A 25,456-nucleotide genomic window follows, 5' to 3' on the forward strand; every position below is an offset into this window, starting at 1 on the left:
TGGTCTTGCTGTCTCTGACTGTGGCTTGTCCCTTCTGCCAGCAGGTCTGTCTGTCTCCTGGGAGACCAGTTCTCTCCAGGAGGAATTTGCATATGGAAAGCTGTGACACAGGGTCAGCTCTGGGGTGCAGAAGGAAACCAGAAGGATCCTGTCCCCAGTTGTTCCTTGGTTCCTGTGTCCTGGTGGCTCTGAGCGGGTCCCTCTAGGGCCAGGAATTCAAGCAGAAGTAGTGGTCTTACCTGTGCTCACAGGCTTGTCAGCACTCCTGGGAGACCTGCTCTCTCCTGGCAGTGGTATTTGGGTATGGAGCACTGTGGCACAGGATTAGCTCTGGGTGCTGTGGCACAGGGCTCTGAAGTTTTGAATAATAAATAAAAGTGGCTAAGAAATACCTCAAAGAGTGTTCATTACACTTAGCAGATAGGGAAGTCGGTGCAAACTAAGAAAACTTAGATTTCATCTCACTCCAGGCAGAATGGCTAATATAGAGTGACTGACAACCAATGCCAGGGAGCAAAGACAAAGAGGAGCGCTTACAAACTTGTGACAGAACCACTCTGGAAATCAGTATGGAAAATCCTCGACAAATACAAAAAAATAAACCTACTATATGACCCAGCTATACAATTCCTGGGCATATGCATACCTAGTGACTTGATATTCAACTCCACAGATACATGCCTGTTCTATATTTCCAACAGCCGGAAGTTGAAAGAATCTAAACCAAACACCCCTCAATAGAAGAAAGGATAATAAAATGTGATACATACATAATTCAATAAAAAAATTTTTAAGACTGTTTGGCAGGCTGGGTATGGTGGTGCATGCCTTGATCTTAGTGTTCTGTGAGAACAGAGGCAGGGAGGACTGCTGAGTTCCAGCTAACTAGGGCTGAATAGCGAGACTCTTACTTTAATTTTTTTCTTTTGACAGAGTCTTTAGGCTCAAGTATCTAAAAATATAACAACAACAACAACAACAACAACACACAAACATCTTTTGTTCAGAAGCCCAGGTTGGTCAGAACCTAGGGACTCTGTCTCTTCCTCTCAGGTGCAAGGGTCAGCACCACTGGATTGGGCTTTCTCTTGTCTTATTGAGATTCTTTGAGACACAGCCTAATAGTCAGACATATCCACTGCTTTATTTTTATTATTTGCAAATCCTTGGCCATAATAAAAATATCACACTAATTTCATTTTTATTAATTCCGTTGTCATGTCCTTATTTCCTGAGTTTTAAAATATCTTTGATATGGTTAAATGTGTAAAGTTGAATCTATTTATAATCCAAAGCACAGACAATTTATTAATTCTGGTAGTCTATATTATTCTTGACTCTATCTTGAGTATTATCCCAGAGAATTACGCTTAATGATATTCATGCCAAGATAGTTGTACTGGTCTTGAATAAATGTCCTTGTACAAGGAAGATATTGAAAGCATGTAAACTTGGGGGAGGGAAGCATACTAAAAGAACAGTGAGTTTACTTGGGACTACATGAATGTGCATGGGTATAGGGTTATTTACTTGATCCTAGATAACTTACCATAGTTCTAGTCCTCAAGAAAAAAGGCTTCTCTTCCCCTGTGCATTAAGCTTTTAACATCTCTGTTCATTTAAAATGTGTATATACATTACCAGAAGTTCTTATTTTTATTCAATAATAAATTTCAGGAATATTACAAAAATATTACCAAAAATATCTTAAAGGTATAGAATTTATTTTAAAAAATGCCTTTGGAAATAAAATGTCTAGATAAGAATTCCAGCTTGGAATCCTTACTATAGGGATGAACTAGAAAAATACTAGAAAATTACATGCAACTTCCATGGCTATCATAATAGAAAGCAGCACAACATGTTACAATAGATTTTAGATTTATGTGTTCATAATATTTGGGATAGATTGTGAAAAATGTAGATTCCTAATCCCATATCCAGAAATTGAAATTTAAAGAACAAATTCTATGATCTTACTACAAGATGATGCTTTAATAAACACAGGGTCCAGAGACAGATTCCTTGGGTTTGAATGTTGGCTTTACCCCTTTAATATAACTGCTCTAACTTCATATTTCCCTCACAGGAATTTTTAATGAATATGATGCTAGCAACTGACCACACTCAATAAAAATTGTTCAAAATTCAATAAGTAATATGTAAAAATGTTGAGCTTTGTATTTCAATATTTCAATAAAATACATTTCAATAAAATAACCTTCTTTTGCTTAATATATGATTTTTTCTTTCAATTTTTTTTTAAGAGAGAGTAGTAATTCTAACCTTTCAGTGATCTTTCCATTTAGGCCATCCACAATCTCCAAAGAATTGTCCCCTTGTGCCCAATTCAAACTGAGTGATTTATGGTCCAAGTTTATCTGCAGAGGATATGCGGTGGGCACTAAGCTAATGTGAGGTCTGTTGACCAAGTAAAACATGGGCAGTTTTGAAGTGAGTGCGTCATCAACACGCTGGTTTATTGCGATTTCTAAGCCTCTTGTGTCATTGCAATTCCCATCACCTAGAAAGAAAAAACAAACTACACTCAGGAATTTAAGATCAAAAGGTTGTGTTAAAAACCAAAAGAAAACTAATGACAATAGGTTAACTGTAACCAATGGAAAGCTCACTTCTCCTTTAATTTTCTCTATCCTATATCTATCCTCTTAGTAGCTACTTGCATATATTTTACCAAATCAGTACAACATAATAACAACATTTCCACTTTAAAAGGCTCAAAAAGGAACTAATGAAGTAGTACTTGTGAATAAAAGCAAAGAACTGAGGGCCAGAGAAATGGTTCAGGATTAAAAGTACTGACTGTTCTTCCCAGCACACACATAGTGGCTCATAACCTTTTGTAACTTCAGTACCAGAAGGTCTGATGGCCTCCTTTGGCTTCTTCAGACACTGAAAGTCCATGGTACACAGACACACATGCAGGCAAAATACCTAATACATAAAATAAAAAACAGATTAAAGAAGCAAGAACCAGTACTGACCCACAAAGGAATGGTACTTTTTACAGAGTTCTGCCAGAAAAAAAACCCGCTCATTTTATCTTAATTTTCTGGTTTCAGCATGAAATCAGCACTGGGGGATCAAGTAAGTCTGGTTCTCAGCAAAAGTCACTTAATTTCCTATACCTAATGGCCACACAGTAAAACCATTATAGGTTTTACTATTATGTTCCAATTTCAGAACAGGAAGCAATTCAAAGAATACCATTTTTGGTTAACGAAATGAACAGTACAAAGAGCTTTGTATTCTCCTAATACTGCCGAGAGTAAATGTATTCTGAAGAGCCACTAGAGCCACTCACTTTGGTTATCAGACAACTAAAATGATGAATGCCAAGAAATTGGAAAAGACTGGGATCCTGGTGGCAGCCAGAGGAAGGGTGGGGGTTGTCTCTCAGGAAGAGATTTCATACTGTTTTGACAACTTGTCAGGCAATCTTGCAGGAGAAACTAGAACTGAGAGCAGATGAATGGGGCAAACTGCAGCAGGGATGGTAAGTCATGCATGCCTTCTGTCCTTTGTTTAAGCCTAAATCTCCTATCAAAGACTCTCAAAACCTTTCCAAAGCTAAAATGAAGTTTTCAATACACTGTTCTTTGCATTCATTTTCTAAGTTAACATAGGCTTAGAAGAATCAATATAAAGAATTGTAGGGAGCTAAAGAAAGAATTATCAACTGAGGAATACCGAATGGCAGAGAAGCACCTAAAAAAATGTTCAACATCCTTCCTCATCAGGGAAATGCAAATAAAAACAAACCTGAGATTCCATCTCACACCAGTCAGAATTGCTAAGAAGAAAAACTCAGTTGACAGCAGATGCTGGCAAGGATGTGGAGAAAGAGGAACACTCCTCCATTGCTGGTAGGATTGCAAGCTGGTACAATCACTCTGGAAATCAGTTTAGCAGTTTCTCAGAAAATTGGGCTTAGTACTACCTGAGGACCCATAAATACTACTTCTGGGCATATACCCAGAAGATGCTCCAACTGGTAATAAGGAAACATGCTCCACTATGTTCACAGCAGCCTTATTTATAATAGCCAGAAGCTGGAAAGAACCCAGATGTTCCTCAACAGAGGAATGGATACAGAAAACATGGTACATTTACACAATGGAGTACTACACAGCTATTAAAAAGAATGAATTTATGACATTCTTAGGCAAGTGGATGTATCTGGAGGATATCACCCTGAGTGAGGTAACCCAATCACAAAAGAACACACATGATATGCACTCACTGTTAAGTGGATATTAGCCCAGAAGCTCGGAATACCCAAGATACAATCTGCAAAACACATGAAGCTCAAGAAGAAGGCAAAGTGTGGATACTTCATTCCTTCTTAGAAGGGGGAACAAAATACCCATTGAAGGAGTTACAAAGTTTGGAGCAAAGACTGAAGGAATGATCTAGAGACTGCCCCACCTGGGAATCCATCCCATATACAACCACCAAACTCAGACACTATTGTGGATGCCAACAAGAGCTTGCTGACAGGAGCCTGATGTAGCTGTCTCCTGAGAGGCTCTGCCAGTGCCTGGCAAATACAGGAGTGGATGCTCACAGTCATCCATTGGACGGAGCACAGGATCCCCAATGAAGGAGCTAGAGAAAGGAGCAGAAGGGGAGCAGAAGGGGTTTGTAGCCCCCTAGGAGGAACAACAATATGAACTAACTGGTATCTCCAGAGCTCCCTTGGACTAAACCATCAACCCAAGAAAACACATGGTGGGACTCATGGCTCTAGCTGCATTGTAGCAGAGGATGGCCTAGTCAGTCATCAATGGGAGGAGAGGCCCTTGGTCCTGTGAAGGTTCTATGCCCCAGTATAGGGGAATGCCTGGGCCAGGAAGCGTGAGTGGGTGGGTTGGTGAGCAGGGGAGGGGGGGTGGACTAGGGAGTTTTCAGAGGGGAAATCAGGAAAGGGGATAACATTTGAAATATAAATAAAGAAAATATCTAAGAAAGAAGAAAAAAGAATTGTAGGGTCACTGACATGACTCTTACTGAGTTTGATCCAGATCCCACATAGTAGATGGAGACAACCTACTCCTCCCAAGTTGCTTTCTGACCTCCACATGTACATATATGGTGTGACATATGAATACACAAACACAAATAAAATGTAATAGCAAACTTATTTTAAAAGGAATTCTAACATTCCATAAGACTTAAGAGAAAGGAGACAAAGCTATTTTCAAAGATTTAGATTTCATCTGTAATGTTCCTTGTTATAGAATTAAAAGTGAACCAAAGTTCAATTATATAAAGGAAGACATTTATAAGAACTGGAGCCGTTTAACACAATTGGTTGTGCTCACTCCTATACTCTACTCCACTGACACTTTTAACACAGGCTTAGATGATGACCTATTCCTTAAAAAAAAGGATTCAAATGGACTCATACTGAATAGATAGTAAGAACATCAGTCAACAATGGAATCTAAACAAGCATCGAGTAGCAGTTCTCCATGGAGTGTATGAGGAAAGTATGACTGTGGGTCTGAGTAAGCAGGCACACTCACCCACAATCAGTGGCAAGGCACACCAGGGACTCTTTGGAATATTTTACAGAACTGCATATCTTTGACTTGCAATGTTACTTGCAGGGCTTCATACTACAAATATACTTACATGTGTGAAAATTAAGTATGAAAAGGTCATTCACTTTATGAAATTCTTAGGCAAATGGATGTATCTGGAGGATATCATCCTGAGTGAGGTAACCCAATCACAAATATGCACTCACTGATAAGTGGATATTAGCCCAGAAACTTAGAATACCCAAGATACAATTTGCAAAACACGAGAAAATCAAGAAGAAGGAAGACCAACGTGTGGATACTTCATTTCTCCTTAGACTAGTGAACAAAATACCTGTGGAAGGAGTTACAGAGACAAATTTTGGAGCTGAGTTGAAAGGATAGACCATCCAGAGACTGCCTCACCCAGGGATCCATCCCATAATCAGCCACCAAACACAGACACTACAGCATATGCCAGCAAGATTTTGCTGAAGGCAACCCTGATATAGCCATCTCCCGTGAGGCTATGCCAGTGCCTGGCAAATACAGAAGTGGATGCTCACAGTCATCTATAGAATGGAACACAGGGCCCCCAAAGGAGGAGCTAGAGAAAGTACCCAAGGAGCTGAAGGGGTCTGCAACCCTATAGGTGGAACAACAATATGAACTAACCAGTACCCCCCGGAGCTTGTGTCTCTAGCTGCATATGTAGCAGAAGATGGCCTAGTCAGCCATCATTGGGAAGAGAGGCCCCTAGGTCTTGCAAACTTTATATGCCCCAGTACAGGGGAACGCCAGGGCCAAGAAGTGGGAGTGGGTGGGTAGGGGAGCAGGGCAGGGAGGAGGGTATAGGGAACTTTTGGGATAGCATTTGAAATGTAAATAAAGAAAATATCTAATAAAACTAAAAAAGTGAAAAAAATACAAAGAAGCAATACAAGAATCAAAACAAAAAGTAGGTAAGTTCTTTGAAAATATAAACTAGATTAATAAACTCTTTACCAAAGTAATCAAAATACTCTAATTAATATAATTAAGAGATGAAACCAAAGCTCATTAGGGAATACTCTGAAAACTTAGATTCCTAAATACTGGAATCAGCCGTCTTCTATAACCAGGCACACATATGGGGGCACTGGTACACCAATGCAGCCACAAAACCTTCAACCTGCAAGTTTGTCCTGCCTGGAGAGACTATATTCAATAGCTGATGGGTGCAGATACAGAGTCCAGCAGAAAAACATTAGGTGGATCTCAGAGAGTCTTGGTGGAGGTCAGAGGAGAGGACTGGAGGAGCCAGAGAACTCAGGGACACCATAAGAACATGGCCCTCACAATCAACTGACTGGGACTCATGGGGGCTCACAGAGATCAGGGAGTCTGTAGGGGTCTGATCTAGGTCCTTTACATATATGTTATGTTTCTGTAGCTTGGTGCTCTTCTGGGAATAACAGGTTTGAGTGGGGACTGTCTCTGACTCTCTTGCCCACTTGTGAGAACCTTTCTTCCTACTGGGTTGCCTTGTGCAGCCTTGATGTGAAGGTATGTGCCTGGTCTCTTGCAGCTTGTTATTTAGTTGATGTCCTTAGGAGGCCTATTCCCTTCTGAGGAGATAGATGAAGGTGTGGGGTGGATTTGGAAGATAGGGGAAGTGGAGAGAAGCGACTAACAGGGAGAGAAAGAAGGGGAAACTACAGTCAAGATGTAATACACAAAAGAAGAAATTTAAAAATAAAGATCTTAAAAATACTCAACATTTTTACACCAAAATTTCCTTGAATCATCCAAGCAATAAATGAGCAGATAAGATAAATAATTCTCAAAAGAAATGCAAATGACCAATAAATACATAAAATGTGAAACATTCCTAGCCCTCAGAGAAGTGTAAACCAAATCAGGCTGAGATGAGATTCCATCTTACCCCAGTCAGGGTGACTATCAGCAGGAAAACAAATGACAACACATACTGGTGAGGATATTGAGAAAGAGAAAAACGCAAAATAAATTGCTGGCAGGAATGTACTTACTATGAAAGTCAGAATGGAAGCTCCTAAAAAACAAAAACAACAAACAAAAAACAAACCCTAAAACTGCAATCGCCACATGATCTAGCTGTAACATCCCTAGGTATATACCCGAAGAAATCTCAGTGTCCCAGACTTAAGTTCACATCCACACATTTATTACAGCAGTAAGAACAATACCCAAGACATGAAACCTGCCTAGACACCCTTCAATAGATGAATGGGAGAAGGGAATTCAGTATATAAGTACAATGTGATTTTAGTAATGTTTTCTCATATGAAGAATTAAATTTTCATACATACATGTATATGTACATGCACACAGTGTATACACACAAAATCACACACACCATGAAAGCCAACAGAGACCAGTGGAGGGGAAAGGAGAGAAAAGGGCATGCAGTTAGTGAGTAATAGGACATGGATATGAACACAGTACAATGACATAGGCGCATGCAAATGCCATGATTTCCACTATTGTGTGTGCTAAATAATATTACATAGAAGAAAAAACTACAGAAAGAAGTATAATGGCATGTATACATGAAATGCCATAACTAATCCCATTACTTTGCATACTAACTTAAAAGAAGAAAATCCCCAAACTGGTTTTCAATGAGATGGTATCTGGAAAGCCATTCAAATATAAATCCAAAATTCAACAGCATCTTCTATCTAAGAAATGAATAATCTGTCAGTTGTGTTCCAGTTAATCAGACTCATTTGATCAATTAAAAGAATTAACATAATATATTAAAATGATGTAAGGAGAAGAAGGGGGAAATGGGCATTTAATTTCTTAGAGAAGACAAGACACAGCATAAGCTTTTAGATTCAGGAGGTTCAAAAAAGTATCTTTTCCATAAAGAAATGGGGTTCAGTATCAGGTAAATGAAGCTGTAAGTCTAAGACAGAATAAGACTAATAATAAAGCAGTTTAGTATGTTAATTCTTGGCCCCCTATAAGATTATGCAAGTCATATAATAAGCATGATTTCTAGAGATGACAAAACAAATAGCTCAACAAAGCAATCATGTGTAGTGAGAGTTTTGATTCTTACGGTATTTGAACATGGTTTGTTTTAACTCCAAGTGTGGGATAAGAGGCTACTTCACAGGTATGGTTTGCTTCATGCACTAGCAGGGTCATCATTTTTGCCAGCTGCAGATAGTTTAATCTGAAGAGGACTCTGCGAGAGCCCTGAGAGGGCCTGTGGTAGCCACTGCCCCTGCTGCTGCTAGTTTCTGCTGCTATGCTTGCTGTTGTACTTGCTATTGTTGGATTGCTATTTTGTTGGACTGCTGGAAATTCTAATGATGAAGACTGGACTTCCCCCAAGGAACCCAATTCCCCTAACCAGCAGGAAGTAGCCTATAGAGGTCTACACCCTTCCCCCCTCTAACCTTCTTTCTCTCCTATCTAGTGTTGAGGGGTTGGAAGAAAATAGGGTGGAATAAGTGTTGGAAGGGAGGTAGAGGTATAAGAACCTAATAAAATAGTAAAAAAAAAAATACATCAACAGTGATGTGTGCTTTTTAATTAAAGTCTCATGTATGCAAAAACTGGTTATATATTAGTAAGTCAAACATGTTTTCTTCCCCCACTAAATATCCCCAAATGTGCTGAAACTCACCAACAAGTATACTGCTGATATAAACTGGCTGTATAAAGTGACTCAGCAAGGCTCCCTGTACACCAAGCACCTCCCATCTTGTCAGCTTGTCACTTGAGGACATACTGTTTACTCTATTAACCCCGTCTGCAGAACAGTAAACAGTAAGATAAATTTTGCCTTCAACAGCCACATGGAGACTCAGCTCTTCATTGGCTTCAAACGCAGAAATAGAATGTGGATTAAGGCGTCTAGAGAGAGAAAAAAGTTTTCTTTAATAAAAATAAAATTCTTAAAAGTAAAATGTGCATGCTCTCAAAAATTGTTCTCTACCAGTACACACCTAATTCCAATAGTATGAGCAGATGTAAGCACAAAGAAAAAAGTAGGAATGGATTCATCATCCCAAAAAAGTAATGCATAACAAATTACCAACACACTAAGATTCAGCACAATTTTCCTATTATCAACATTTTTATGGCCATTAATATAGAATGGTAAGACCTAGCGGTAGTACATGCTTTTAACTCCAGCACTTGAGAGAAAGAGGCAGACAGATTTCCATGAGTTCGAGACCAGTCTTGTCTACATAGCAAGTTCAACGTCAGTCAGGGGTATATAGTAAGATACTATCTCAACTCCCTTACCCTTGCCAAAAAGTTTAGGATCAGCCTTGGCTATATAATGAGTTTCTGGGGGGGGGGTGAATATATTTGGCCATGGAAAGTGGCACTATTAGGAGGTGTGGCCTTGTTAGAGGAAGTGTGTCACTGTAAAGACAGACTTTAAGGTCTCCTAGTGCTCAAGCTCTGCCCAGTGTGGAAAGAGTCTTTTGGTTCTTTCAGTATCATGTCTGCCTACACACTGTTGTGCTTCCTACCATGATGTTAATGGACAAAACCTCTGAAAGCCAGTTCCAATTAATGTTTTTCTTTATAAGACACCATGATTATGGTGTCTCTTCACAGCAATAAAACTCTAACTAAGACAGAATTCAAGTTTAGTCTGGGCTACATGAGACTCTATGTCAAAAAATTAATGATATTAACAAAAATTTTTGTTCTTGTACTTTGAGAACTAGGTTCTTATATATAAAAAGTTTTAAAATATGGAGTATAAAAATAAATTAATTAAAAAATAAAGTGCAGTAAAATTGTAACTGTTACAAAAAGTTTTAAAACTACAAAATTATGAAATGGGATTTTTTTTTCAAAATTCACCTATGGTAAAATGATAATAAAATCTAAAGTTATTTTTCTTGAATTTTATTTATCCATGCATCTTATTTTCAAAGAAATTCCTAGAATTTTTATAAAACTATTACCCATGGTCATTCCTAGATGGTCAGACTTGGGTAGGCTTTTTTTTTTCACTGTTCTTATGTGTACTATTCAAAGTTCACCCTACCTGATGTTATGTATTCATCAAAACAATGGCATTTGACCATACAACAGTTTTTAATCTGTATTTGAATATGAATATTACATAGATCCATAATTTCCTAAAGCTTTTGAAATCTTCAAGGCAGAGTTTTCAATACCATAGAAAAGAAAGTGGTGGCACACGAGTATTTTTTGAAAATAGTCATAGATCAGAGTGAATGGAAAGGAGGTAGGCTGCTGGTGGTGGTGGATTTGTTGCACCCTGAAGCTGAAAGGTAACAGCTCAAGGGAACAGAGAATATGGACACACATATTTTGTTTGAGAAAGAGATTCAGAACATCCTACTGTGATCATCCTACTGTTTTTTAAAAGCAACTTCCCTAATACTTACAACTGTGACTTAATCTGGGCTGATCCTTTAGGCAACTGGTTCATATAGAGGTAAAGGTTGATGTTTTGTTTCAGAGTAAGTAGATTAGAAGCTGGTTCTGTACAAAAGATTGACTTTTCCATCATAGCAGGATTTTTGCTATAGAAGAGCAGAAGCTGTCTATAAAAGTACCTAAAATAAACATTGTAACTTTGTTAATAAAACTTATTATAGATGTATCTTAATGAGTATTACAATCAAATGTAACATGAGCAATGCCTCTGTATATCAACAGTTTTGGTATTGATAAGAATCTTCTAACTTTAACTAGTGAGAAAGTAATCCCCTGAAGACGTGCTCACACTGGACTGCCCTGTACCTCATATTAACGCATCACTGCTTCATTACTACTTTACACTGCACATCTGAGTTTCTATCGCATCTTGCAAAGGACCCACTTCCCCAGGCTCCTTCTTCCGTCCTGAGATAGCTCTGAAGGGTCAGCTTGTTACCCTTCTTCCTATCACATTAAGTTCCTCCTATCTTACTACCATCACCATCTCCAACACTGTTTCTTAGTGCTGTTGAAGACAAACCCAAAGGCACAGATACAGCACAGGGAACATTAGGGGTTGTACGTAGTGTATAACAATGCCAAGAAGGAGAAAAACTTCACACTTTAGAGGTAGCATTAAGAAAGTCAGATAATTCCATCAGCATCAAAGAAAAATGGACAAGAATAAGTTAACTCCTATGGGCTTCCACAATAGTGTGTGTGTGTTTGTGTGTGTTGTATGTACTGAAGTGTGTATGACAGTGTACGTGCAAAGGCTAGACTAGGATGATGGGTCCTTTCCTCAACTGTTCTCCCCTTACTGTCCTGAGAAAGGCAGTTTGGCTTGCAGTTTGGGCTAGGTTAGCTGCTCATAGAGATCTCAGGATCTGGCTGTCTCCACTCCCTAAGGCTAGGGTCACAGGAACAAGCAGTCATGTCCAGCTTTGTATTTGAGTTCTGGGGATGTGCAAGCAGGCCCTCATGCTTGCAGAGAAAGCACACTTGATCATCTTCCTAGCACTGTAATAACCTTTAAGATTATATAGAGATACCTACTAAGCTTTTTCAGGTAAAACAGGTCTATCTACATTTTGTTTTAAAATATTCCAGCAAAGACAAGAGCAACAGTGAGGATAAAGAAATTAAACAAGAGCAGCAGAATGCTGGCAACTGCTCAAGCTAGAGGACGAAATTTACTCCAACTTGATTTGATATTTGCTATAATGAAAATCTGTTAGAAGTTTAATGGTTTAAGAGAATCAAAAGTTGGTGTATATTATGGGAAGTAACACTCAATTCCCACTCTTCATGTACTTATATACAGAAACATTCTTGGCCTTTTTGAACCTCCTGCTACTTCTTCCTCTGTGAAGAGCAGAATTGTTGATCAGTTTTTGGGGGGGGGGAGTTCTGACTTCCTTCCTTTTTCTTTCTCTTTTGATATATCAGTCTAGAGCAGTGTGCTCAACTTTCCTAATCCTTTAATACAGTTCCCCATGTTGTGAGAACCCCAACCATAAAATTACTTTGTTGGTACTTCATAACTAATGTTGCTACCGTTATGTATTGTAATGTAAGTTCTGGGATATCTGACATATGGCCCCTGTGGAGTAATCATTTAACCCCAAATGGGTCTCAAAGCAAAGGATACACCACTTATACTCTGCTGAATAATAGTAGAGTACTGGAGGAATTTATAACTGGAAACCTGTGCTTTTCTGATGCTATCTTTGAATAAGAATATCTAATTTAGATGTGAAATAAGATAAAGTTTACCTTGTGTTAACATAATGTTATACTTTCCAATAACTTTAAACATTCAAAGATAATATCTCTAACTTTAAAATATCTTGTAGTGCTCCTTTTTTAAAAGATGTATTTCTGAGTGAGGTAACTCAGACTCAACAGGACATGCGTGGTATATACTCACTAATAAGTGGATATTAGACAATAAATACAGAATACCTAGGACATAATCCTCAGAACTCAAGGTTAACAAGCCAAAGGGCCCAAGTGAGGATGCCTCAATCCCACTTAGAAGGGAGAAGCAGTTAATTGGGTGGGGGGGCAGACCTGAGTGGGAGAAGGTAGGGGAAGAGAAATAGGGGGACATGATCTGGCATTGGGGTATGGGGGAGATACAGGACTGAAGCCCTGAAGACCAGCAGAAAGAATGCAAACAGGCAACCTTGGTAGGGAGGAGTTGGCTGGACCCTCTAGAATGTACCAGGAAGGAGAGAGACTCTCAGGACTCAAAGGGAGGGACCTTAGATGAAATGCCCGACAGTAGGGAGAGGGAACTTGTAGAGCCCACCTCCAGTAGAAAGACAAGGTATCAAGTGAGGGACGGGGTTTGCCATCCCACAGTCAAAAACTCTGATCCAAAATAGTTTTTGCCTAAAAGAATTGCAGGGACAAAAATGGAGAAGGGTCTGAGGGAAAAGAGGTCCAGTGACTGGCTCAGATTGGGATCCATCTCAAGGGAAGGCTCCAAGACCTGACACTATTACTGATGCTATGGTGTGCTTACAGACAGGAGCCTAGAGTGGCTGCCCTCCGAGAGGCCCAACAGGCAGCTGAAAGAGTCAGATGCATATACTTGCACCCAACCAAACCAGAAGCTGAGACCCCTGTGATTGAATTAGGGAAAGGTTGGAAGAAGCTGAGGAGGAAGGCAACCCCATAGGAAGATCAGCAGTCTCAACTAACTTGGACTGACAAGATCTCTCAGACACTGAGTCACCAACCAGGCAGCTTACACCAATTGATATGAGGCCCCTGACACATATACAGCAGAGAACTGCCAGGTTTGGCCCCAGTGAGAGAAGATGCACCTAGCCCTTGAGAGACTTAGGGCCCCAGGGAGTAGGGAGGTCTGGTGGGGTGGGGTGTGGGGGTTGGGTACCTCCTTTTGGAGATGGGGGAGGCGGTATGGGATGAGGGCTGACCAACAACTGAACTGTAAAAAAAAAAAAAGATTTAAAAGAAGAAGAAGAAGAAGAAGAAGAAGAAGAAGAAGAAGAAGAAGAAGAAGAAGAAGAAGAAGAAGAAGAAGAAGAAGAAGAAGAAGAAAGGAGAAAGAAGAAGAAAGGAGAAGAAAGGAGAAAGAAGAAGAAAGAAGAAAAGAGAAAGAAGAAGAAAGGAGAAAGAAGAAGAAGAAGAAGAAGAAGAAGAAGAAGAAGAAGAAGAAGAAGAAGAAGAAGAAGAAGAAGAAGAAAGGAGAAAGAAGAAGAAAGGAGAAAGAAGAAGAAAGGAGAAAGAAGAAGAAGAAGAAGAAGAAGAAGAAGAAGAAGAAGAAGAAGAAGAAGAAAGAAGAAGAAAGAAGAAGAAGAAAGAAGAAGAAAGAAGAAGAAAGATGAAGAAAGAAGAAGAAGAAGAAGAAGAAGAAGAAGAAGAAGAAGAAGAAGAAGAAGAAGAAGAAGAAGAAGAAGAAGAAGAAGAAGATTTATTTATTATGTAGCATTCTGCCTGCGTATATGCCTGCATGCCAGAAGAGGGCGCCAGATCTCACTACAGATGGTTATGAGTCTCCATGCGGTTGCTGGGAATTGAACTCAAGACCTTTAGAAGAGCAGTTAGTGCTCTCAACTTCAGAGTCATCTTACCAGCTAATCTTGTAGTGCTCTTAAAACTCAGTTCTCAAGGAAGTCAACAAAATCTACACAAGACACTATAATTACCATGTGACCACAGCTTAAGAATATCAAATGACTTGGATTAGAGGTTGATACTCCTTGCTCTGTTATGAGTAAAGTTCCATTTGAAAACAGGTTAATTCCTATGCAGTTACTTTGGTCTGATAACATTACTATTGAAGGCATTAACACATCCTTTACCTTACCTAAGGAGAGACCTTCTTGCTGTAACAACTGCATGAGTATCGTGCAGCACCCTTCCATTTGGCTTGATGCACTGGCTGTAGTTGTATTCTCCTGTGCCTATAGCCACAACTTCATGATGTCCAGCTAAAACAGCAGCAAGTTGTTAGTTAGCCTCCCTCTTTCTATGTTCAAGCTCTACCTTTATCCTCATTTAATAAATATTTTGTTTTTATTAATGTGATGTATGCACATATCTTTGTTTATGTTGTGAAATGTGTACTGAATTGACATCAGTGATAAGTCCTGCAGAACAGGATTGACAAGGGCCTGCTTACATGAATGGAATGCTAAAGTCAGAAGATTTTCTTTCTCCTCATTTATTATAGCATTTATCAAACAAATTTTGCTTTTGCTTTTCTTCCTTTGGTCCCCTTCTCTACCTTACAGCTTTTCGCTTCAGCAGGCTCTCTCTGCTTTTCTATCACATGTTTCCTTTTGCCCTACTCCCCTTTCATAATACTAACTCTTGTTTCCTACCTAGATTCACAACCTATAGCCACTCCACTTATTTACATACATGCCAACATTAAAAGTTAAAATCTGCATGAGAGAGAATGTGATTTTCTTTTGGGGCCTGTGTCAGCTCACTTAGTACTTTTCTGATCCATCCATTTTTCTAGTTAGCTTCTTATAACCCAACTAAAATGATAAGGCAAGGAAGCAAGGTAATGCAATCTAGGAATCCACGTGTTACTGCAGAAATGTCCGCATGGCTTCCCTCAGATTTTACAAGCCCACATACACACTTATATTTCCTAAAACATTTTAATTCCCTCTCATATTCATCATACAACTTCATGGCACCTTCCAAAATTTCAGTGAACATGGCACTCACTCACTATCCTACTATATGAACTTGAAGTGATGATTTTTATTGATACTAGTATATTGTTATCACCTGCATATTATCAATTTAAATACAGATTTTTCTATTTCTGTTCATGTTCCAAGTTTTTTTTTGAAAGTTTAAAACCAAACATATTTCCATTTATGCTAGGAATTTAAGCAGAGGCTTGAAATGGAACCAGTCACTCACACCATGATAGACAGGGAGCAGAACAATGACCTTGGCTGCAAATCTCTGGTTCAGCAGTCACTGGAATACAGGCCCTGGCTGAGGGGATGAAGGCCGCAGAGTCCACCCACAGCAACCCCAGACAGCTGGCAGGTTGGGGCTGCTCTCTCATGGCCAGGCTTCCCTCCACAGCAGCACCTGTGGCTCTAGCATGGACTCCTGCAGAGGAGTCCAGCTTGGGCAGTGGCAGCCGGGTTGGGACTAGAACCTTCTGCTGAAATGAAGACACTGAGCGCGTGAATGCAATGGCTGCAGGGGCCACTTGCAAAGAATCAGGAGCAACAAGGGAAAACCATGTTGGTAGGTGCCCTGCGGGGCCCCAATCTGCTTGCTGCATGAGGAGAAGCCATCTGAGACCATCGGGACAAGTCAGTAGGGTAGAAGGTTACACTCTCACTAGTGAGTTCTTGCAGGAGAAAGGGCTGCTGTGGCTTGTTCCACCCTCACTCCTTGTGCTGCTGCTTCTTCTTTTTCTTCTTGGTGGCCTTGCTGTCTTTTGATGAATGCCTCGTCTTCTTGCCCGTGTCACTCTCAGAATCAGAGCTTTCACAATCAGATGACCTCCTGTCTCTATGTTTCTTTTTTTCTTTTCCTTCTTTCTCTTCCTGGACAAATTCTTTGTGGGATCAGGCTTCTCAAGTCCTTCTGCCTTTGCCTCCTCTTTTTCCTCTTCCTCTTCAGGGGTCAGAGAATACTCGATTCCACCTGGCTGCATGAAACAGTCCTTTGCAAAGTGGCCTCTGCAGCCACACTTCTTGCAGGTCGTGTTCAGGATGGCCTCAAGGGTGATCTTCTGCCCAGTGTAATCCTGGAAGGACTGACTGTGCCTCTCTTCTTGCTCAATGACAATGTTGTTGTCGAGGTCTTTCCCAGTACCTTGGTTGACAACTTTCATGGAGAGGGACACTTTTATTCTATCATTTTTCATCTCTCGGCCAATAAGCTTCACCCACACTTTGTCTCCAACATCCACTATCGCAGAAGGCTTATCCACTCGACAGGACAACATGGGAGTTCGATGGACCAGACCTTGCTTCCAACAGCCTGGGATTTTGATAATTCTGTCACCATAGCAACCTCTCCTTGAAAAATAGTATACAGTGCAGGCAAGTTTTCCATGGTCTCAGGCCTTCCTAAATTCATCCTTAATAGTCTATGGCTCCTCCATTTCTCTTCTGCTAAAGCTAATTCAAACGTTTCTGCATCCATGCCTAGCAGGGCAGCTGTTTCATCGCTATGTGCCCAGTTCTTACTCAGAAATTTCAGTGCAACAGCTTCAACTGTGATTATCTCATATCTAAATATATTTTGCATTATTAATCTTATTAAATCTAATTTTTGACTGGCTTTTAAGCCAGCTCGTAGTCGAATACCAAATCTTACCAATTTAAATATATTTTATTTTACTTCTATATATATACTACCATGTATTATCAATAAATTCATCTCCTTGTTGCCCCAATAAATATTTTTCACATTTGTTCCTCATGCCTTCCTCTGTCTAAAAATATTTTCTCTCCTCTTCAGGGAAACCACTAGTATTTAAAGTTTTAGCTTAAGTGTCGCCTGATGCAGAAGGCTTTCATTCAGTGATCTATGAATTCCCATAACTTGCTTTTTGAAACAGGGTCTAATTATGTAATACCAGGCTGATCTTTACATTATGATCCCCCTGTCTCATACCTCTGAGTTCTGCCATTACCAAAGGGTGTGCCAACATGTCCACATTCTCACATGTTTGCATGGTTAAAAGCAGTTTTTCATTTTTATCATCTTAGATATGTGTATATATACATACACACATATATAAGATATACAATGTATCATATATATGTATATGTGTATATATATATACATATATATATATATATATATATATATTTATTCTCCTCCCACCTGGATCATAAAAATTTCTTAATATATCAAATACCAAAAATTGTTTTATCAACATCTGTAATACAAAATTCAAACTCTAAACATTAAAAGGCAAGATAAATAAAGTTAAAATAAACTTTTAACATCAAAATGTCCACAGAAATATACTCTTTCATATTTTGATATTTTCTTACTTGAAAATAAAGACATTAACTTGTATTGCTCTCTCTTTGGTGTGTGCTATAATGAGGGTTGCTATGGAGGAGGCATTGCTTCTGGTGGGGAAAGGTTTCAATGTTAGGCCTTTTACTATTCTGCAGCTTTCTGTTGGCTCCTGGTCAGTTCATTTTGTCTTTACCTTTGAGAAGCTTCATATTTAACAACTTGCCTATCAGAAAAGATCACTTAAGATGAATATAAAATCACTGTCTACAGAAGCAGAATATAAAATATTATACAGTGCGATCCAAATCATTAAGGTATTAATTTTTTTGTAGGGTAACATATACCAAATATATGAACTTACCTCTTTCAATAATGAAAGCAGCCAATGAACTGCTACATTTCAGATATTGTGAGTGATTAGAAATTAGCTGACCAAATGTTTCTTTAACAAGCTGTGAAATCTTGGCATACTGGACTTGTCTCCCTTCTAGGAAAAATAAAAAGCAGGATGATTTGAAGAGGATTGCTATTTTTCTAAGAGATGTGTTATTTTGTAGTTACATTAGTTAGTGATTTATAAAGATATGTAGACAAATTTCCACTTTTTGGTATGGTTATATTTAGTTGTAAAATGCAAATTACAGAGCTCTTGGAATAACTTCTTATGAATGATATGTCAATACCAACCTTACTATCTGAATACCACTGTTATGTTTGCAGAACTCAGTCAGATATGATTCTCAAACTCATCTGAGACACAGAGCAATTTATTTTTGCTGTAAAGTACTGTCTATCTTACATACTGCAATATACCACTTAATAGTAATAATCCTCCCTAACCTGTAACAATCAAAACATATTCATCATAGTCATCATGACAGAAAATATGTAGAATGTGCCCCAATGAGAACCAGTACAAACCAAATGCATTTGAACTACTGATATAGTTTCCATATTCCCACTAAAAAACTACTTGGCCACCCTTTGGCTCCTTCTGCCCAGTCCTTTCTGCTGGGACAAACTCCTAGCTGGTCTGCTCCCGTGAAGACACCATATTCTGACCCATCCTAGAAGATCCACTGCACTCAGAGCAGTTGAGGATAGGATGCACTCAGAGCAATTGACTGCCACCTGGTCTATTCCCATGAAGAGACCATATCGTGAGCCATCCTAGAGGATCTGCTGCACTCAGAGCAGTTGACACCAAAGCTTGAAGGCATGTAGGGAAACTAACTGGACAGACTGAAAGCCTCCCTGGAGTTCACCTATAAAAAGACATAAGCTAGCAGACTGGATACACAAACAAGATCCAGCATTTTGCTGCATACAAGAAACACACCTCAATAACAAAGACAGATACTACCTCAGAGTAAAAGGATGGAAAAAGGTCTTCCAAACAAATGATCCAAGGAAACAAGCTAGAGCTGCTATCCTAATATCCAATAAAAGACTTTCTAGCAAAAGTTATTAAGAGTGATGAGGAAGGACACTTCATATTCACCAAGGGGAAAATCCACCAAGAGAAAGTCTCAATTCTGAACATCTATGCCCAAAATGCAAGAGTACTCACATTCATGAAAAAAAATATTACTAAAGTTCAATACACACATTGAACCCCACACAATAATAGTGGGAGACTTCAACTCCTCATTCTCACCAATGGACAGGTCATTGAAACAGAAACTAAACAGAGACACAATGAAACTAATAGAGGTTATGAACCAAATAGATTTAACAGTTCATCCTAAAACAAAAGAATGCAACTTCTTCTCAGCACCTCAGTTTTGGAGAGGGTAAAATGAGGTGCTGAGAAGAAGATATATCCTCTTGTTTTAGGATAAAATGTTCTATAGATATCTGTTAAATCCATTTGTTTCATAACTTCTGTCAGTTTCATTGTGTTCAGTTTCATTCTGTCAGTTTCATTGTGTTCAGTTTCTGTTTCCAGGATCTGTCCATTGATGAGAGTGGGGTATTGAAGTCACCCACTATTATTGTGTGTGGTGCAATGTGTGCTTTGAACTTTACTAAAGTTTCTTTAATGAATGTGGATGCCCTTGCATTTGGAGCATAGATGTTCAGAATTGAGATTTCATTTTAGGTAGATTTAACCTTTGATGAGTCAGAAGTGCCCCTCCTTGTCTTTTTTGATAGCTTTAGGTTGAAAGTCAATTTTATTCTATATTAGAATGGTTACTCCAGCTTGTTTCTTGAGACCATTTTCCTGAAAAATATTTTCCAGCCTTTTACTCTGAGGTAGTGTCTGTCTTTATCCTTGAGGTGGGTTTCCTGTATGCAGCAAAATGTCGGGTCCTGTTTATGTAGCCAGTCTGTTAGTCTATGTCTTTTTATTGGGGAATTGAGTCCACTGATACAAAGAGATATTAAGAAAAAGTAATTGTTGCTTCCTGTTATTTTTGTTGATAGAGTTGGGATTCTGTTCTTGTGGCTTTCTTCTTTTAGTTTGTTGAAAGATTACTTTCTTGCTTTTTCTAAGGCATAGTTTCCCTCCTTGTATTGGAGTTTTCCCTTTATTATCCTTTGAAGCACTGGATTCATGGAAAGATTGCTGTGTGAATTTGGTTTTGTCATGGAATACTTTGGTTTCTCCATCTATGGTAACTGAGAGTTTTGCTGGGTAGAGTAGCCTGGGCTGGCATTTGTGTTCTCTTAGGGTCGGTATAACATCTGTCCAGAATCTTCTGGCTTTCATAGTCTCTGGTGAAAAGTCCTGTGTAATTCTAATAGGTCTGCCTTTATATGTTACTTGACCTTTTTCCCTTACTGCTTTTAATATTCTATTCTATCTTTATTTAGTGCATCTGGTGTTTTGATTATTATGTGTCAGATGGAATTTCTTTTCTTGTTCAGTATATTTGGAGATCTGTAGACTTCTTGTATGTTCATGGGCATCTCTTTCTTTAGGTTAGAGAAATTTTCTTCTATAATTTTGTTGAGGATATTTACTGGCCCTTTAAGTTGATAATCTTCATTCTCATCTATACCTATTATTCTTAGGTTTGGTCTTCTCGTTGTGTCCTGGATTTCCTGGATGTTTTGAGTTAGAATCTTTTTGCATTTTGCAGTTTCTTTGATTGTTGTGTCCATGTTTTCTATGGAATCTTCTGCACCTTAGATTCTCTCTTCTATCTCTTGTATTCTGTTCGTGATGCTTGCATCTATGGCTTCTGATATCTTTCCTAGGATTTCTATCTCCAGAGTTTCCTCCTTTTGTGATTTCTTATTGTTTCTACTTCCATTTTTAGATCCTGGATGGTTTTGTACAATTCTTTCACCTGTTTGGTTGTGTTTTCCTGTAATTCTTTAAGGGATTTTTTATGTTTCCTCTTTAAGAGCGTCTACCTGTTTAGCTGTGTTCTCCTGTATTTCTTTAAGTGAGTTATTAATGTTCTTCTTAAAATCCTCTACCAACATAAGATTTTAAATCTAAATCTTGCTTTTCTGGTGTGTTGGGGTATCTAGGACTCACTGTAGAGGGAGTACTGTGTTCTGATGATGCCAAGTAGTCTTGGTTTCTGTTGATAAGATTTTTATGTTTGCCATTTGGTAATGTCTGGCATTAGATGTTCTGCAGTCTCTGGCTGGAGCTTGTTCCTCCTGTGAGTGAGTCTGTTAGTCTGTGTCAGCACTCTTGGGAGACCAGCTCTCTCCTGGCAAGACCAGTGCACAGAGGGCTGTGGAACAGCCCCACCTCCTGGCTGCAGATGTAGAACTGGAGAACCCTGTCCTAGAAGCTCTGTTGCCTGTGCTTTCCTGAGTGGACCTGCCTTAGAAAGACACTGGAGGGAAAATGGTGATCTCACAAATGGTGATCTCACCTGAGTCCCAGGGTCAGAGCACTCCCAGGAGGCAAGCTCTCCTCTGGTAGGGAAAGTGCACAGAAGACTGAGCCCACTTTATCTTCTACTAGATTCACTGTGTCTGGTGTTTTGTTGAGGTCCTTGATCCACTTGGACTTGAGCTTTGTGCAAGGTGACAAATATGGGCCTATTTTCATTTTTCCAAATACAGCCAATTAGACCAGCACTATTTACTGAAGATGCTTTCTTTTTTCCATTGTATATTTTTGGCGTCTTTATCAAAGATCAAGTATCTGTAAGTGTGTGGACTTATTTCTGGGTCTTCAATTCTAGTCCATTGATCTTCCTGCCTATCTCTGTACCAATACCATGCAGGTTTTGTTTGTTTGTTTGTTTTATCACTATTGTTCTGTAGTAAAGCTTGAGGTCATGGATTGTGATTCCCCCAGAAGTTCTTTTATTGTTAGGAAGTGTTTTGGCTATTCTGGTTTTTTTTTTTTTCCTTTCTAGATGAATTTGAGAATTGCTCTTTCCATGTCTTTGAAGTATTGTGTTGGGATTTTGATGGGGAGTGCATTGAATCTGTAGATTGCCTTTGGTAGGATGGCCATTTTTTGCTATATTAATCCTGCCAATCCATGAGCATGGAAGTTCTCTCCATTTTCTGAGATCTTCTTCGATTTCTTTCTTGAGAGACTTGAAGTTACTGTCATAAAGGTCTTTCACTTGTTTGGTTAGAGTTACCCCAAGATATTTTATATTATTTGTGGCTATTGTGAAGGGAATTGTTTCTGTACTTTCTTTCTCAGCCTGTTTATCATTTGTATAAAGGAAGGCTGCTGATTTGAGTTAATTTTATATCCAGCCTATTTGCTGAAATGGTGTATCAGCTGGAGAAGTCCTCTGGTAGAATTTTGGGGTTGCTTCTGTATATTATCATATCATCTGCAAATAGTGATACTTTTATTTCTTCTTTGCCAATTTACATCTCTTTAAGGTCTTTTTGTTGTCTTATTATTCTAGTTAACACTTCAAGTTCTATATTGAATAGATAAGGGGAGAGTGGGCATCCTTGTCTTGTCCTTGATTTTAGTGGGATTGCTTCAAGTATGTCTCTATTTAATTTGATATTGGCTGTTGGTTTGCTGTATATTGTTTTTATTATGTTTAAGTATAGGCCTTGAATTCCTGATCTCTCCAATACTTTTAACATGAAGGGTTGTTGTATTTTGTTGAATGCTTTCTCTGCATCTAAGGAGATGATCATGTGATTTTTTTTCCTTTGAGTTTGTCTATATAGTGGATTACGTTAATGAATTTTCATATATTGAACCAACCTTGCATCCCTGGGATAAAGCCTACTTGATAGTGATGTATATGTGAGTGCAGGTGCCTGTAGGAACCAGAGATGTTAAAACCTCCTGGAGTATATTTATCAGGTGTATGTGTAAGTATGGGGGAGGCTGGGGGTGTATATGTAAGTGCAGGTGCCCATAGGAACCAGAGACATCAAATCCTCCTAGAGTTGGAGTTTCAGGCAGTTGTGAGTGGCTTTCTCTGAGTGCTGGGAACTGAATGGAGGTCCTCTACAGGAGTAGTAGAAGATCTTAACTACTGAACCATCTCTCCAGTCTTACTATACCACTTCTTTGACTACAAGTTGCTAATTTCAAGTGAATCCCATTGTTATGAATAACCAGAATCTATTTTCACAGAGAACATAGTACTATTCTCATGCAGATATAGTCCACTAAAATATGCTGCACAGGCTGTAAACTATTGACCACCTTGATAACTGGCCCAACATGAAGTACCCAGTAAATTTTTTGTGGATCTCAAATCTTTATTTTTCAAAAGCTTTAAAATTTGATTCCTATTTTAACCTCATACATTTGTTTGCTCACCTTTTTCTGACACTTGGCTCCAAAACTCAACTTCCCAAACTGGACTTTATTTTTACATTATTTTTTAAACTGTATCCTTTCTAACTCATACACTATAATCTGTTTTCCCAGGGTAATGTGATCTAGATTATTGTTAGTCATTACAAACTTCTACAGAGAGTGATAGAAATGGTAAAACCTCTTCCAACATTATGCAATCACCAGTGTAGACTGAGCCCTCGAGGCTATTCATGAATCCTTACACCTCTGAGGTCAAGTGGCCATATCTTGGTGGATTTTGGCCTTTGAATGTGTTTATTTTCCCTGTCTGTCCACGCAAACACATTTGAGATCTTTGTCTATCTTAGGAAAATGAATACAAAGCTGACTAAAAGAAAGCAAGCCTGACTAAATGATAACAGTGAAAGGGAAACTTTTCACTTTGCAAACGTCATAAAATCTGAAGTATCTCTCAAATATCATCAAAAGACAAATTAAGAATGTCTTGCCTTCCAGGAGATGATGGTGTACCAGTCAAGGACACACTGCTATACAATACTGAATGTGATAAACCAATGAAAGTTCTGATTTAATAAACATTTTTTGTGTGCCAGATACTCATGTATTTTATGCTTATCAACCTAATCCTCATGATAATTTGATGAGGTAATTGATTTATATCAATTTTTAAAATGAAGAAATTAAAAGTATAATGAGAATTAATTAGTCTTTGGTCACATATAACTTCAACTAGATATATGCACATATACATGCATATGTGTATGTGTACATATATGATTTTTAAAGATGTATTTTCCTATTTTTGTCTGCATGTATATATGTATAACATGTACCTATATGTATGTAATAGACTCCTTATTAAAAGGACATGCCCCCACCCCCCAGTTATTTTGTGTCATTCCGACAACTGAGCCAAAGTTATCACACTATGTAGGCAAGTATTCTACCACCAAGCTATGCCTAAGATCCCTCATATTTTTAGACAAGACTCACTAAACTGTCAGACAGGCTGTTGGTGGAGTGGCAAGCCGTGAATTTGCTATCCTCCTGTCTCAGCTCCCAGAAGAGCTAGGATTTATATATGGCCATACAATCGGAACTGGCTCAAATTCCTTTTTAAATATTTCCTCTCCAACCTCATTTCTCTTCCTATAAGCTATTTTTAACGGGAAACTTCTCTTTTAACAGAAGCATGAAAGGTCTAAATAAAATGTTAAGGTATATCTTCATACCTGTGCATTTTAATTTTTCACTGGGTTTGTTTTCTAAACAGAACATTACCTACCATATTGCACTTTTGAAACATATGCTGCTTCAGGTGTAACAACAGGTTCTGCAGGGATAGGAGGAGGCCCTGTGAATAAAACCAAACCATAGGAAACAATGAAAGGGCAATGTTCTAGAGCGCTGAGAGCTAGCAGCTCTTTACTAACCTGCAATAACAGAAACCCAAGAAAGCAATAAAAACAAACATGAATCCAAGAATAGCAATACATAATAGTTATATTCTTTAAAAATTTCTGCCAACTCTGTCATCATCAAATGCTCCTTAGCTCACATTAGTTTTCCTATTTTGACATTAGTTATTCAAACTAATTTCTGAGTTTCTGGAACTTAACAGCAATTTAGCTTCTTTTGTAAAAGTGGCAACATTCTGAAACTCAATAGAGTCTTATTTCAGATACTTAGGAACACTTTCTATTTATAATAATACTATGTAAAACACTTAAACATTTTATTA

At 38.6% G+C, this 25,456-nt stretch overlaps 1 protein-coding gene and 1 pseudogene across 1 annotated transcript in view; both read right to left on the minus strand.

Moving 5' to 3' along the window:
- The window catches only part of Adad1 (adenosine deaminase domain containing 1), a 54,349-nt gene that overhangs the window by 22,965 nt on the left and 5,928 nt on the right, over positions 1-25,456 (minus strand). The window contains exons 5-10 of the mRNA XM_021158165.3: positions 25,001-25,069; positions 18,352-18,477; positions 14,836-14,959; positions 10,961-11,131; positions 9,208-9,437; positions 2,287-2,524 (exon numbers count right to left, since the gene is read on the minus strand). Of these exons, the coding sequence (XP_021013824.2) occupies positions 2,287-2,524; positions 9,208-9,437; positions 10,961-11,131; positions 14,836-14,959; positions 18,352-18,477; positions 25,001-25,069 (958 nt within the window). The remainder of the gene's footprint in view (positions 1-2,286; positions 2,525-9,207; positions 9,438-10,960; positions 11,132-14,835; positions 14,960-18,351; positions 18,478-25,000; positions 25,070-25,456) is intronic.
- LOC110290966 (zinc finger CCHC domain-containing protein 17 pseudogene) lies at positions 16,394-17,093 on the minus strand (annotated as a pseudogene).

The sequence above is a fragment of the Mus caroli genome, unplaced genomic scaffold, assembly GCF_978045245.1.
Source record: "Mus caroli unplaced genomic scaffold, Mus_caroli_1 scaffold_3, whole genome shotgun sequence".
NCBI lineage: Eukaryota > Metazoa > Chordata > Mammalia > Rodentia > Muridae > Mus > Mus caroli.